The 15,326-nt window shown below is 39.3% G+C and overlaps 1 protein-coding gene across 1 annotated transcript in view; it reads right to left on the bottom strand.

Annotated features, from left to right (window-relative positions):
• The window catches only part of SCML4 (Scm polycomb group protein like 4), a 116,409-nt gene that overhangs the window by 21,970 nt on the left and 79,113 nt on the right, over positions 1-15,326 (bottom strand). Inside the window, exons 3-5 of the mRNA XM_089528521.1 lie at positions 8,749-8,878; positions 7,030-7,230; positions 2,945-3,136 (exon numbers count right to left, since the gene is read on the bottom strand). Of these exons, the coding sequence (XP_089384647.1) occupies positions 2,945-3,136; positions 7,030-7,230; positions 8,749-8,878 (523 nt within the window). The remainder of the gene's footprint in view (positions 1-2,944; positions 3,137-7,029; positions 7,231-8,748; positions 8,879-15,326) is intronic.

Genomic DNA, 15,326 nt, shown 5'->3' with positions numbered 1-15,326 from the left:
TAGAAAAAGAACTGATTGAAACAAAAATAACTTTCCTCCAGACCAACAAATCTTAGCTCCAGATAATCTTTGTTGTGATCAAAAACAGTATGACTGAGGCTTTAAGAAAAATGTTGGTGATATAAATATTCCAGGGTTCTCTTTATTTGACTTGGTAGCCTGTTACTAGATGTGTAGGAACTCTAGTTTGGCAATTAAAAAAGATAAGGGTCCTGAGATGGCACAGCTCCTGATCATCTCCCTTATATTGCAGAACACAGTTCTTCTGGATAAGTTCTGCCATACAATTCATCACGGATATTATGTAAGAATTGATTGTGTAGTTTCAGATCACCAGTAATGTCTATAAAATTAAATTTGTGACACCTTTGGTGCAGAAAGTCATTTACCTGACATACAATGAGGGAAGGGAAATAAGCATAGAATAGTATTTGTAAGGGAGACATGTCCAACAAACGTGTGCTTGCAAGGTCTTCCACGGCTGCTCTCAGATTCCACCTGAAATCATCTCTTTTGTCATATAAGCAAGGCCCCCTGAATCTGATCACATATGGCTGTATTAGTTCCAGGGCCACAGGAATGTCAGCAACCTAAGGACAACACATGAATGAAAGGCCTCTCCTTTCCATCATGTGCTCTGCATTGCCATCCAATCCTGTGGGAAAATTAGCTGCTCCTTCCATTGTACCACCCTACATAGCTGCTTACATTGTCAAGAATACATAGCAGAGTCCCCCATGCATGGTAGTCTTATATTCCTATCTGCAGTGTGAGTAGCCATAGCCTGATCACACACACACACACCTCTTCCAGTGTATCTGAATGGTGGCAATTGAATCTGTTGCATGACTGTGTACAATATTGAAAATAAACATAGTGAATATATGCTGGAAGCAACAACAACAACAAAACCCTCAAACCATCACGTGGCTAAATAATAACAAAATTTCTAAGTCTGGTTTAAAATCTACCAGACATTATCCCAGTGTAGCTCTATGAAGACACTAGAAAGCTGTCATGAATTGAAGTAAATAAATGTCCGTTTTTACTTTGTGCAAAGTAGCTGTTTACAAATAACATATTATGCTAATGTAATGTTCCCTTCACTGAATCACTGTCAAACAGTGTCTGAATGGGGGGGGGGAAGGGGTACAGAGGCGACAATACCACAACCCCACTTTGGACTCAAACTCAGCTGTCAAAAAAGAATGAAAAATCCATGTATACCATCATCGCATTCCATTTCATTTCAAATGCTTCAGACAACATAATGACCTCCTCTCCGCAAACCTTTTTAGATCAGGCAAATAGTTTTCTATTAAATTTTGCTGTGGTTCAGTGGATTGCATGGATCTCCCATTCCCCCTTTAAATCTGACCTTAATATTTTATTTATTGTTTATGGGATAATGTTCATGGCAGAAGAATATATGAGGCAATAAATGGCTTGTGCAGGTAATTAAATGCTGAAGCAAAGCCGGGACTACTGATAACCATAAAAGCCATTTATTTTGACTGTACTCCAAAGCTATGTGCTGCAGTTATTATAGGAGGAAAGGCAAGATTGAGTTCTGCCACAGGACTAAATAAGGGAAAGAATAACACAGGGCATTTGTTGTGTTTGAGGGACTGATCTAGTGTTACTTCCCCTCCTCTGCCTCTTCAGAAGATCCTTTTGAAGTCAGGCAACAGACACACATGAATGTTATGTCCAGAAATTCTATGAATTTTCATAAAGTCCTTGGTGGGGTTTTTAAATTAATAACTTTTTAAGACCAAACAAAATTGTAAATGTCATTACAGTCCTTCGTTCTCCAAGCACTTTTTTCACTCAGCTTGTACCAAGAAGTGTTGATATTTGGCAGATCTGAAGGTGGCAGCACATTTAGACATTTTTTAGACATAAAATCATCAAGCAACAAAATGAAATGAAAGTTGCTTTATTTATTTATTTATTTATTTATTTATTTATTTATTTCAACTAAAAGGATACATAAAAGCATAACAATTATAATAATTGTAGAGAGTTAAGCAGTAGTGTGGATTACAGAGCTTAGAAATATTGACTATTTTTCTGGATAACAACTCCAAAAATGTCCCAGCCTGCATGGTCACTACCAATGTGGGATTCTGGGATTTATTATCCAAATAACTCTGTAATGCATATATAACACCAACCAATTGAGCAAAGTAATCTGAGTGCCATGCCCCACGACCCCAACCAAATCCCACAAATGCAGTTAATAGCTTTATAGCATAAAGGGAACCCAAATGGTAATTTTCCCAACCTAGTGAATGCATCATAACTTAAGTATGGAATGGCATAGAGAGGGCCAGAATGTCCATTAAAGCTTAGGTCTCAGCTTTGTGTTGGAGAAGAGAGTTAAAATCTAAATGTGTAGCAAGTCTTACAAAACACATTTCTTAAGGCCAAACCAGAACCCAAATGGGGGAGACATGGTCAACTTTTCCACTTCTGTGTTCTTTAAAGCTACTGTGAGGAATTCCAGTTTCAACCCTAGTTAGTAGCACAATGTGAATTATATTGATATCTTCCCCTGTCTAAATTCCTTCCTTTGGTCTTTAAATGCAGTATTTCAGTAGGAAGAAAATATAGCCAAGAGTCAGATATCCACATTCTTCTCCCCACATTGTGAGGCTAAAAGCAACTGTAGAGATTGACTTAGCTCTGAAGAACAGCTGGTTCACCTCCCCTTATGGATTTTTTATAGTAAAAAAGATATTTGGGACAGGAGATATAATAGAGCTTCTCCATTGCATGCAATTCAGCTCTTTACAAGGGAAGTTATTCTGGGATATGGCATGCAACTTCCATCACCACTGATGATGCACACAGACTTGTGTGATATAAACTTTTAATGGGAAATAAGGTCAGTTTTGCAGGGTATCCACAGCTATATAGTTCACCCGCTGTTAAAACTTACCTGATTCCATGCGTCCATTTTCGTATTCTTCAGGGTTTTCAGAAGTACTGTATTGTGGGAAAGGCTGATTGCTGAAAAGATTGTCGCACAATAAGCTACGGCAAAGCTTTTTGAGGAACCGCAAAACATAACCAATACTGTTTACAACTGGCAGGCTCAATAGGTGTTGTTTCCCATCAAAAGAAGCAGAAACTAGACAAAAAATTGCAGGAATTAGAGATATTGTTCAACATAAACAACAGTGCCATTCTAAAACAAATTTAGGTTGTCTTAATGGGGTGCTGTCCATCTGAAAGCATGACTGAGAATGATGACGCTTTTGAACATCCACTAAATGAATACATGAACCATGATAGTACAAATACACAGTAAAGGGGGTGAACGTGCTCCCACCCAATTTTGTAGCATTTGGAGCTCACAGAAACCGCCAGCAACAAACATACATAAACACACACACAAACTCTTTCCATTTAAAAGGGGGAGAATCACATGCATGGAAGCCTCCAGGAGGCTCAATTTTCTTTTAGAATGAGGTTTATCCACCTTGTTTTGCTTGAAAATAAAGGTAGGATTTTTTTAATGGGGGGAATAATCAAGTGTCTCTTGCTAAGGGTGGTTACAGCAACCCACAGTTGTCTCAAGGAAGCATATTTGCACCTGGAATCACCAAACTCCAGCTCTAAATATTTCACAGAAAGAGTTAACCCTGGATTTCTCTTCCAGAATCACTGTGTGGATCATTTCCAAGGACACATACAAACTTTGCGATTAATTCCTCTCCCTGTGCTGAGTCAAATCAAATCATCAGAGCCTGAGGAAAACAGTACTCTGGACATGGCTTCCTGCCAATCTGGTACAAAGGATGAATTCACAAAAGCACATTGGGGGTATTTTAAACCACCAACCCCAATCTACACTGACCCCAATGTATGCTATTGCTGTTTACACAAGTTACAAAATAGCATGAGGCTGCTAACTGCCTTTTCCTTAGCTTTATTTTAATGAATAGATTAAATAGATTTAAAACAACAGACAAATCAGATTGATCCACACTAGTTCACATTTGTAGTGGGGGAAAATACAATGGATTGGGGAAATACTGTAGAAGCATCTTAAAGTATATAGTTAAGAACAAGATCTACATTCCATGTTCAAAAGCTAAGTGCACAAGTATCTTAATCTTTTCATGAACCTTTCATCAACACTGCCAATGGGACAGAATCCTCCACTGGACATAAACGCAGCAGGCTACTTTAGACACCACAGAATGGGCACAGAGCCCATTCAGCTCCACTAATAGCTGTTGATCCCCCCCAGACTCTGCTTTCTGAATTTCCTGCCTCATTCTACCTAATGGTAAGCCTGGCATTGGGGGAAATGGGCCCAAAATTGGCAATATCAGTTGGTATGTCATATATGTTCAACTGTCTGGGCCCTAATCTGAATAGGAACCAACTAGTACTCAAACAGTGCAGTTATAACCTATTGCTTGTACCCTTGTACATCTGTTGTTGTTGTTGCTGTGTGCCTTCAAGTCATTTACTGACTTATGAACCTATCATAGGGTTTTCTTGGCAAGCTTTGTTCAGAGGTAGTTTGGCATTGCCTTCCCCTGAGGATGAGAGCACGTCACTTGCCCAAGGTCACCCAATGGGTTTTCATGGCCAAGTTGGGAATCGAACCCTGGTCTCCAGAGTTGTAGTCCAACACTCAAACCACTGCGCCATTCTGGCTCTCACTGTAGGTCTATAGAAACCTATTATGTCTTTTTAAATTGGTTGGAAGTTGTTGTTGTTGTTGAATCAACATCTCTTAGACCAGGGTTAGTAGTGGAGAGTTTTGTGTTTTATACTTTTGACAAAGAAAAACTGTGATCTCAGTAATATGCTTATTGGTGTTTCAGCTTAAATATAATGAATCTAAAGCATGAACCCATAAGGCTGTCATCTCATTTAAATTAATAGGAATTCAGTCATGCCCATATAAGAAGAAAAAAAGAACCTTATTGGACACAACTGCTTGGCATGTTTTCAGGACTTAGCTCAAATAATTTCTTGAACATGTGCAGCCTTTTGTTTCTTTGAATAAGGGTGCAAACTGGGAACAGAGTGCCTCGGGGGGGAGTTAATATGGAAATAGGATATAATTAAATGTTGCACAGCAGGGGAAAAAACTTAGGGTTACTGAGCACACAGACTCCCAGTGATGCCATAGAAATAGTATCACCACTGCAACAGGAACAGATTTCTCCAGATCTATCTTCAGTAGAAAATACAGATCTTTAAGAGCATTTGTTCTTCACTTTCATTTTAACAAGATTATCTAAAAATTAACATCCTTTATTTCCAAGTAATTTTGTAATTATGGACTACATTTTGTGGCTCAGTTTTTTAAAAGAAAATCTGTAAAGACATAGGTGACCATAACTCTATTTCAGATATTACAGAATAACCATGTGACAAGGGGTGAGCTCCCCTTGCACACGTCCTTCATTCTCTTCATGTAGAGAGTGGCTTTCTGAAGGGGAGAGCCTTCACTATGGATGGAGGCTCTGAGGATGATCCAGAATGCAGAAAAACCACCTTTCTGGATCACGTGGAAAGCTTCCCTAGATAAAGAAAAATCTCCTCTTAAGAAAGCCACTCTCCCATGACCTGAGCTATGGATAGTCACATGAAAATACTGGGTTGGCATTCTCCCTTTTCTCACTTGTTTGTTCCTTTTTTGTTGTTGTTGCTCATACAGGATTAGAAATACATAAGAAAATTAAGGGTATTATCCTAGCCTATTACATAATATTTTGATTCTTTAACTGGAATGTGATCTCAGCCACAGGGGTTAAGAGATTTTAGCGGGTGTATTGTTCCAGCCATCTCAAAGAAGCGAGAACTTCAAAATGAGAAAAAGTAATATGGTGCCTTAAAGATTTGCAGATATATTATGAGAAAATCTTTTTATGGATTACTCCACTTTATCAAATACAGAACATGTTCTCAAATACATAACTTTGGTGGTAGGTAGGGGTACACCAGGATACAGAGGGGAAAATGTTAACAATGAGATGAAACAGAAATGAAATGGTCAGGTGGGAGAGGGAATACAACCCATGTTCATGTTCAAGTATATGCACAATAAGAGGCATGTCTGTTCAGAACCGCATTAACTGATATTTATTTGTTATTCACATGTCAAAACAAGAAGTCTGGAGAGGGGCTAGACAGGGCCAGGAGAGTATCTTGAGAAATATAGCCCATTACTCAAACCAGCAGCCACTTGCCCAGGTTGCCCAGCAGCCACTCCAGATTCTGAATGAAAGACACCTAGCGCTGCAGATTCTGGATCAGGCACAGCTACTGGGTGAGCAACATTCAGACTCTCAACAGAAGACATTCCTCTCCACAATAGCTGCTGAGTGGGGCAGTGGTATGGCCTCCAGAGGGTCCATTCGGAGTCTGGTGTGGCTGCTGGGTGAGTGAGAAAAGGAGGCAATGCCCTTTCTTGCTCACCCAGTAGCCATACCAGTCCCACCAGGTATATCACCTACCGGGTGTCACCCAGAGCAGTCTGCACACACTCTAGTGACACCTCTGCTAGGGGAAGCTGCAGCAGTTTGCTTTTGCCTGATCTTACTCCCCCCCCCCCCCCCCCCGTTACATTAACTGAGGAGCTTTGCCAATTTCCGGGGAATTCCCTGGAATCAGGGGGATTTAATTAATTTCTTTCTGGGGATTTTGACTGACTATTCTGGTAAATATTGGGGAATTCTGGGGATTTTGGATTTTGGTAAAACATTCTGGGGAATATCTTTGAGGCTTGTTGGCAACACTGTAACTGAGTACAAACTACTTTTGCAATCTGAAATCAGTTTGCTGCAACTGGTGTAAGCTGAAGATGAAGGAGGAAAGTGGAAGAGAAAGAGAAAGTAGAACATTTTTGATGCAGTTGGAAAAGTGGAATGGCAAAGGATTCTTCAGAACCATCCCTGCCAAATCAGAAAAGGTGGAGAGTATGTCATTTTCAAGTCCCATGGCCTTTTTCCTGTTCAAAACAGAGACTTGGCACAAAAGACTTTCCCACTCTTTTACCTGACACAATTTCACCTCCATAGCCCTGCTTGACAAGTGAGAAGACTGTCTTTTGCTGGTGTGCACAGTCAATGCAGGCCTGGACTGCCTGTTGTAGCACCATGGAAGGCCTTTCAGGTCCAAAGTGGTCTGGGAGTTGCTGCACTTTCTTCCGTTCAAGGTATGGCCCCACATTTGCTTGCTTGTTGACATAAATGCAGACTGCAGACAGGAAAAAAAAATATTGTTGTTACCAAAATAAGTCCTCTAAAAGGCTTCACAAAAGTAAATCCTTTTCCTGCATCAACCTGGAAAACAGCAAACAAAAATGACATGTGTCAGCACTGCTGACATGTGGCTCCCAGCCAATGACTTGTAACAGAATATAGCTCTTGTCAGGAAAAGGGGAACTAAATAAACTTAGCAATATGCATTTTCAATGAAACAACAACCAGAGTGAAATTTTCTGATGGTGAATTTGGGGGGCAGTCTGAAATATATCTTTTCAGAATGCCAGCATATTGTTCCAAGTTTCATGCAACTAATATGGAAAGGAGGAGAGAATCACAAGACTACATTTTATAGTTGCTCAGTTTTAAAAAGGATAATTCTAGGAATCCATACTGCTAAGAGATTATTAAAATGAAGCACTTAAGAAAAAGTGAAGACTGAACTCCTGTTGAGTAAGAACCCTTTTAATCTTGTTGTTATTTGTTAGCCCATCTTGGATGCTTCTTTATACTTCACAGTAGACTATGTAAGAGATTTTGCTTTTGTCTGTCTTATATTCTATATTCTTCGTGCTTAAACTGTCTACAGAGGACACTGCTAAAAGGAAAGAAGTACATCAGTCTAGCTTTTGCATATTGATGCACAATTAATGAAATGGTTTGTAGCACCATTGTCCTAACCATTTTACATATCAGAACACTTCTTTTTCTTTTAAATAAATAAATGGGGGGATAATGGAGATTCCAGCATTTCTGTGACTTGTCGGTGGGTGGGTGTGTTTGCTTATCACAGACATGGTCTAAATCAGTCTAATATAAGACACATTATTATTGCTGGCTGCAAGCGTGCCAGACTTGTCATCACTCAGAACATATAGCATTACCCTGCGACAGAAATCAGATAGGTGACAAAAGAAATTATAACAGAGTGAAGAACGTGGATGATGGCTGTGCAATGTTCAGGATAATATACTGTTAGTATCACCATAATGAAAATCTAGTGCTTGAAGTGTTAGCAGCCGCTCAAGCTGAACAATAAAAAGACTCATAGCAATCTATTCTGAGTAAATAGGACTATAATGGCAATAATAGTTAGCATTACATAGCACTTTAAGCTATCAAAAGGCCATACAAACAAACAGGAGAAAACCATTACAAGCATGAACAGGAACACAAACAGCATTACAAAGGTCTGATGACAATTTTTTAAATACAAAATGGCATAGACTTTATTCCCAGAACATGGTGTTTCCTAATTCAGACCTAGAATGTGACTTGTTTATTTGTGGAAAGGAGAGTAAAAAAGAAAACTGGATAGATAGCCACAAAACAAATGGAAAGCTGCCTTTATCAACAAAAAATAAAACTTTGCATTTTAAAAGGAAATCTGCCAGCTTGTTTTTGTAACATTGCATAGGGAACCTGATGACAGAGAAATCCCCCAAATAAATGTGCATGTGCACACACAAATACACAGACTTCATTATGATGGCTTATTGAGTACACATACCTGTGAGGGCTTGTGGAGCTGCTGAATTGGGTATTGTAGCTGCATCCTGTGGGATTGAACTAATATCAGGTTCTGGTGTGCTTCTTGGTGGGGAGATTGCTAAAGGAGTCATTAGAACACGAGATTTCAGCTGGAAGACAAAACCAATTTAAGTAATGAAAATACATACAGGATCTGTTCTATCATACCACATTTATGAACTCCCACACTTTAGCAAATTTCTATACTGTCACAGTTTTTATAGACCTATTAATGCTTCAGAAGAAAAAAGCCACATGACTTGCAGTAGGCATTGCCATTTTATGCTGTAAGATGCAAAATATTATGCAATTCATGAAATAGTTATTTACATCCTAGAAGGCACTATCTATATATAGCTTATTAAGAATGTACTTTGCAAAGTGTTATTTCTTTTAAAAAAATACACCCCCAAATCCTATGAATATTTGGATTCCGGGTTCTTTCAGTGTTATCAATCTGACGCTTAGCCAGAGTAAGTATCTGTCTTGAAATGAACCATTTAATCTTTAAAACTGTATCTATATTTACACCATTTTAGCTACAAGCAAAATGGAGCCCTTAGGTAATAAGAGCCAAACTCTTCTGGATCGGCAGGCATAATTATGCTGCTGCCACTAGTGGCATAGGCAACAGCAAGACCAAAAAGAAAAAGAAAAATGACAGGTCAGTAGCATCAAGGAAAAAGGAGAAAGATGGCAATGGGAAATAAGGCTGCAAATTCCAAGCCCTTTCTTTCTTCAATGCATTCCATGATCTCTGGAGATAGGAGTCCTCAGAGTGCCAAGGTCTTTTGGGAAAGAGGGCTTGGGGAATTACCTATTCCCTGGCAATTGTGAAATCCACCCTTTTCACAGCACTTTTGGTCTGATACACACTCTCTCTCTCTCTCTCTCTCTCTCTCTCTCTCACACACACACACACACACACACACACACAAAGGCTAAGTTACTTTTTCTTAGACTTTATGTCCCAGAAACCCTCAGCCACATATCCATGGTCATACTAGCTACTAGAAATCTAGTCCCTCAAAGTGAGTTTATACTGATGTTATTGTTCCAAGAAAGCCATTCAGGACAGGGCAGGGTATAACAAAACAAACTTATACTTGAGTACAGAAGCCCCAAGCATTGGTTTTCATCTGAGCAGACATGACATCAAAGGCATGAAGCTGCACGACCAAACATGCATCATATGCAAAAATGAACAAAAGACCAACAGGTGGGTAAATATTGGTGATATTTTTTAAAATAAAAAATGGATTCTTTTTCATTTAAGTCTAATTTTATTTAAATGTGTATGTTTTTTAAAAAAAACAATTAATGACATTTCTCTCTCAACTCTCATTTTAAAATATCAGTTAAAACCATCTTTAACAGTTTTAAAAGCCCAAACTAACATTGCATACCTGAAACTCACAAACATCAGAAATACCTAGATGGAGTGATTTTTACATTCTTGTAAAAACAAATTAATGACTGTCACATTCACACACTAAGTTACCTACAATCAAATATGAAAAAACAGGAAAACCTGTATTTGTTTCACTCTATGAATAAAAATGACAGCTAGAGAGCTAAGGATGAGGGCATAGTGTAGAAGTTTCAAGGGCAATGTCCTTTTCTTATTGCTGAAATTTTAAAAAATTTAAAATGCAAACATTTTTTTAAAGCAATCAGAATGGTGTCATGGGCTTAGCAGTGTAGCTACTGGCCTTTGGGTTTCAAAGAATTTTCAAAGAAACAACAACCAGTGTGAAATTTTCTGATGGTGAATTGGGGCGGGGGGCACTAGCATTTACATCCATATAGCATGGATATATCCTTCGCTGTCTGCCATCCTCCTCTGAAAAATTGTGCCTTGTACAAAGCACCTAATAATAATAATAATAATAATAATAATAATAATAATAATGTATTTATCTTTTCCCACCTCTCCCAGGTGGATCAAGGTGGGATTACAACCCAACAATAACAATAAGATACAAGAATAAAACATATAATTTTCAAGCATTAAAACAGTTAAAAACAGCACAGTCAAACAATTATAAGATATAATATTCTGATCCTGAATAGAAGAGTGAATGATGTCTTTACAGAAGATTGGGTGAACTGCCCTCTTGAAACCCTCCAAAGAGGTAATAAGACAGATCTCTTCCAGGAGGTTGTTCCATAGTTTAGGAGCCACTGGTGAAAACATGGATGTTATATAAATATGCACATGCATTTTAAATACATGCCCCCTTTTCACCTCCTCCTAAACAGGTTTCTGCAATAAACGGCATTTTCAAATAGCAGATATGTGTTCATTTTGCAAGACATGAAAATGCCATGGTTTGCAATGGAATTTCAGCATTATCACTGCTTTGCAATTCCAGATTTCACTGGCAGATTTCACTTTTTCCTAACTAATTTTGTATCAGGTGCCCCATGGTCTCTGAGATGCTGGCTGTCAGGGCCACATGCAGCTGCTGGCTGCACTTTCTTCAACCTAATTTATTTATTTATTTAATCATAATTTAAATCAATCCATCCTACTTACTGTTGGAGGTAAATGATCATAGGGAAGAAACAGTGAGTGGCTGTTTTTAAATTTACAACAGTCAAGAGTGGACAAGATACCTGAGCCCATCGGACTACCTTTCAGTCACTTGCAGCACTGCTTTTTACCCAGACCTTGGCAGCTAGCTGGATTTTATGTTAACAGGGATGCTGCTACTTTTTAGTGATCATTAAAAGCATTAACCTGCTTTTATATTTTAATTGTACTGAGGGTTTGTCTGATCATCCTGAGTGCTGGTGTTTGACAGAGAGGTGGGATGTACAGTTAATAAATAGGCTATGGAAAGTCCCTGTTCTGTCAGCATGGCTCTCTTTAACATATTCAGGAGCCAGTCCCAAGAATAGGCAATTGTGGAATACCTTCCTGATTTGGTAGGGACAGTCCCAATTAATCCTCTATCATCCAACTTTTTCAGCTGCTTTCAAAGGCGGGATACATACCGCCATATAGTATGTATTGTATACGTACTAGGGTTAGGAAGGGGCGGTGCTTCCGCACCCCCCTAACCCTAGTATGTATACAATACGTACAAGATGGCGGCGCCCCTTCCACATGGGCGCCGCCATCTTTACGTACTGGACGCATAGCGTCCAGACGTGTCGCAGCGCCTATGACGTCGCGAGTCCGCGCCAGGCGCCTCGCGACATCATAGAGGCGCCGCAAGAAGAAGCTCCGAAATGGAGCTTCTTTTTTGCTCCGCGCGGGAGCCGCGTGGTTTGACTGCTGCAGCTCCCGCGCGGAGCAAACGGCGGCGGCGGGGAAGCGCCGCAAAGCGGCGGTTTGTATCCCGCCAAAATGTCCCAGTTTCTCTTTCCTCCTCCTACTTTCCCCCTTTGTCTTCAGCCTACTTCAGTTGCTGCAAATTGAAAAAGTAGTTTGCACTTAACTCAGCAAGAGAAGAAAGGAGGGTGTGGAATCCTATTCTTCCCAGCAGGATCAGGCAAAAGCAAACTGCTACTGCCTTTCTTAGCTTCTGTATCCTTACTCATTCATAAATTATGCCATATTAACCACACTATAATGTTATTTGGACATGTATCTTCATTGTCATCTGTGAAGTGTTGGAGGATGTGTTGTGGCTCTCCTGGGATTTGGGGTTTGCAACTGCCATTATCTTCAAATATCTGGGGAAAATCTTTCACGCTACTGGTAGTAGGAGAGTGCATGGGGACTATGCTGCTGGTAATGCACAGAGGAGCTCAACAGCCATCCTCAAATTTCTTATGACAACTATATACCTGCACTCAAACTCTTCAAAGCCAGATTAGTTGCACAACTGCTTTATGGATCCCACCTGGGACCTTTCCCCAATAAGGCACCATTAGAGCTTGTCCAATCCAAATGTCTAATATCAGCATTTCAAGGTCCAAAGTGTGTCTCTAATGCAGTTCTGAGATTGAAGTCAGGCTTTATGAAAATGGGGTCCAGAGTGTAGGTACTCAGCTACTGGCTCAGACTATCCTTCTTTCCCACCAGCCTTGCTCCACTTACCCTGACTGATTAATTCCAGTCTATGTGAAAACATAAGATGCCAGCCACAGATGCTGGCGAAACGTCAGGAAGAAACTCTTCTAGAACATGGCCACATAGCCCGAAAAACCAAAAAAAAAAAAAAAAAAAAAAAAAACTATGGATGCCGGCCATGAAAGCCTTTGACTTCACAGATGGTGATTATTAAAATTTCTTCACTGGGCTTCTTTCCAGATATTTGCTCAGCATGGGATATTAAAATGCTAAAGCAACCATCAAACAATGACTGATAGATATAGAGTGACAGCTACACCTAGCTAGCGCCCCAACTTTTATTGTTAATGACTCCAGCAGATACTTGGCATCACCTATGGCATATTTAGCAAAACTCAAAGTAGCTAAACACCAGAGACTCTTTACTTTGGTATGATGCCATGCCCTCCCCTCAGCTGAAGGCTGATATAAGAAGATCCCCTTCTCAGAGAGATTATGTCCCTGTGACCCTAGCCAAATAGAGACAACAGAGCACTTATTACTCCAGTGGTCATACTACAGGGACATCCACCTCAGCCTTGTCTCACCTTTATTGTATAAACATCAAGGACACACCAGTCAATTTTACACTTCTTTGCTGCTTTTCAACATCAATCTGGATATACCGTATATACTCGACTATAAGTCGACCTCATGTATAAGTTGAGGGCATGTTTTACAACCAAAATTATGGATTTTGATATGATGCATGGATAAGTCAAGGATAAAATCTAAGAGCATGTAACAAAGGATCTAAAGGATGATGCAAAGGAAAACAATGCCAAAGAACTTACAAAATTCTAGCAGGCATAACTGTGCTCAAAATAAAGGCTGGCTGGATAAGAGAATAGAGAAGGGGGCAGTGATTCCAGGACAGATTATACTTTTGCCTTTCACAGGGGATGGTTCCTTTTTAAAAAAATAAGAGTTAAAGTACAATACTTACAGTACCTATATTGAACCGTGGATAAGTCGACTCAGGTTTTTTGGATCAATTTTTGACTAAAATTTCTAGACTTATACATGAGTATATAATGTTGCCAGATTCTGTGCAGCTGTGGTTAAAATCTCTCCGGTGATGACTTCTGCAGTAAGCTTGTATGAATTTTGCCCTGCCACACTGGATTTTAACCTGTGTTTTTACCTAGTTTTTACCATTACCTTCTTTTATTTTGTATCCCCTTTTTACCTGTGCTGGTCTATGACCATAATAAAAATGATTCTGATTCTGCTATAATCTCCTATTGTCTATGCTGTCTAGAACTGATGAGAATTATAGGCCAAAAGCATCTGGAAAACTACAGTGTCTACACCATTCAGAATGGTATGCAAAATCCTTAATGTTATTTCTGGAAAATCAGGGTATAACTATTGGGGGGAGGCAAACTGATAGCATTACCCCCCTCCAATAAGAATACAGTCCCCACAAATGAAATTTTCCTTCAGTTCTGAAATTTCTAGCATTGTAGAGAGTGTGACATTGAAAATCATTCACATCTAGGACTCGCACATTTTCTGTGTTTGCATTCACTTGGTAACTTTGCTTCTTTTTCTTTGGATGCCTAAATGGTATTTCTAAATGCTCAGCTGACATTTTAAGTTATTTCGATGAAGACTGAAATAAAATTTTCCTGGGTATGGCAGAATTCTTATTTGATGGGGGCAATGCCCCTGTTTTGCTCCTGCCCAAGTGTCATTCTTCCTGGCAATAAAAGCGAATAATTCGGTAATTGAATGTCAATTAATTATTTCATAGTTCATGTGAGATATTTGATCTCCTTTCATCTCAGGTTAAAAGCTACATCACAGCATTGACTGAACTTCTAACACTTGTGACAGTGCATTTCACATTCAGCTCAAAATGTCCAAAAAGCAATAATTCCCCTTTCCCATATATGGTAAAAGGCAAAAATAATGATCCTGCAGAAGAAATACACACAGAGAGATGAATGCCTTATTTAAAATGAAATGTGTCCATCCACAGGTTCTCTCATACACCAGACTGGACATTAACAGAAGAATAATCTCTGAACACTATACTAAACAGGGAATAACCACAGACAACATAAATTCAAATGGTTTGAATGTGACGGGTCTTGACAATTCAGGGTGAAACACTATTCTGTGTCCAAGAACCCCAAACAAAGCTTGTAAAATAGTAATAGTGTTTTAGTCAGTGTTTTGGCTCTGCCAAAGATTACAGTAAAATAAACCACGAGAGCTTCAAAAAGACCCTAGTAAAAGCAACTAGCTACTTATATGCACACTAAATGAGCCATAGTGGTGATCTATATCCTTCCCAATCGATCCCAGATTACCGTATATAATCTCCTATGTTCCCCTGGCCATAGGTCAAAAAGTGTGCTATAAAAAGACACAAATGTATCTTCCATTCCCTTTCTTTCCATTCGTATCTAATACTAAACTGTGCTCCAAGGAGATCTTACGGCTCCATGGGCACTTCCCGGGTGTTCTGTGGCCGCTCCAGAAGAATT

Source organism: Sceloporus occidentalis, unplaced genomic scaffold, assembly GCF_023333645.1.
Source record: "Sceloporus occidentalis isolate IW3139 unplaced genomic scaffold, rSceOcc1.0.p SCAF_6, whole genome shotgun sequence".
Lineage (NCBI taxonomy): Eukaryota > Metazoa > Chordata > Lepidosauria > Squamata > Phrynosomatidae > Sceloporus > Sceloporus occidentalis.
This window is presented reverse-complemented; position numbering and strand designations above follow the sequence as displayed.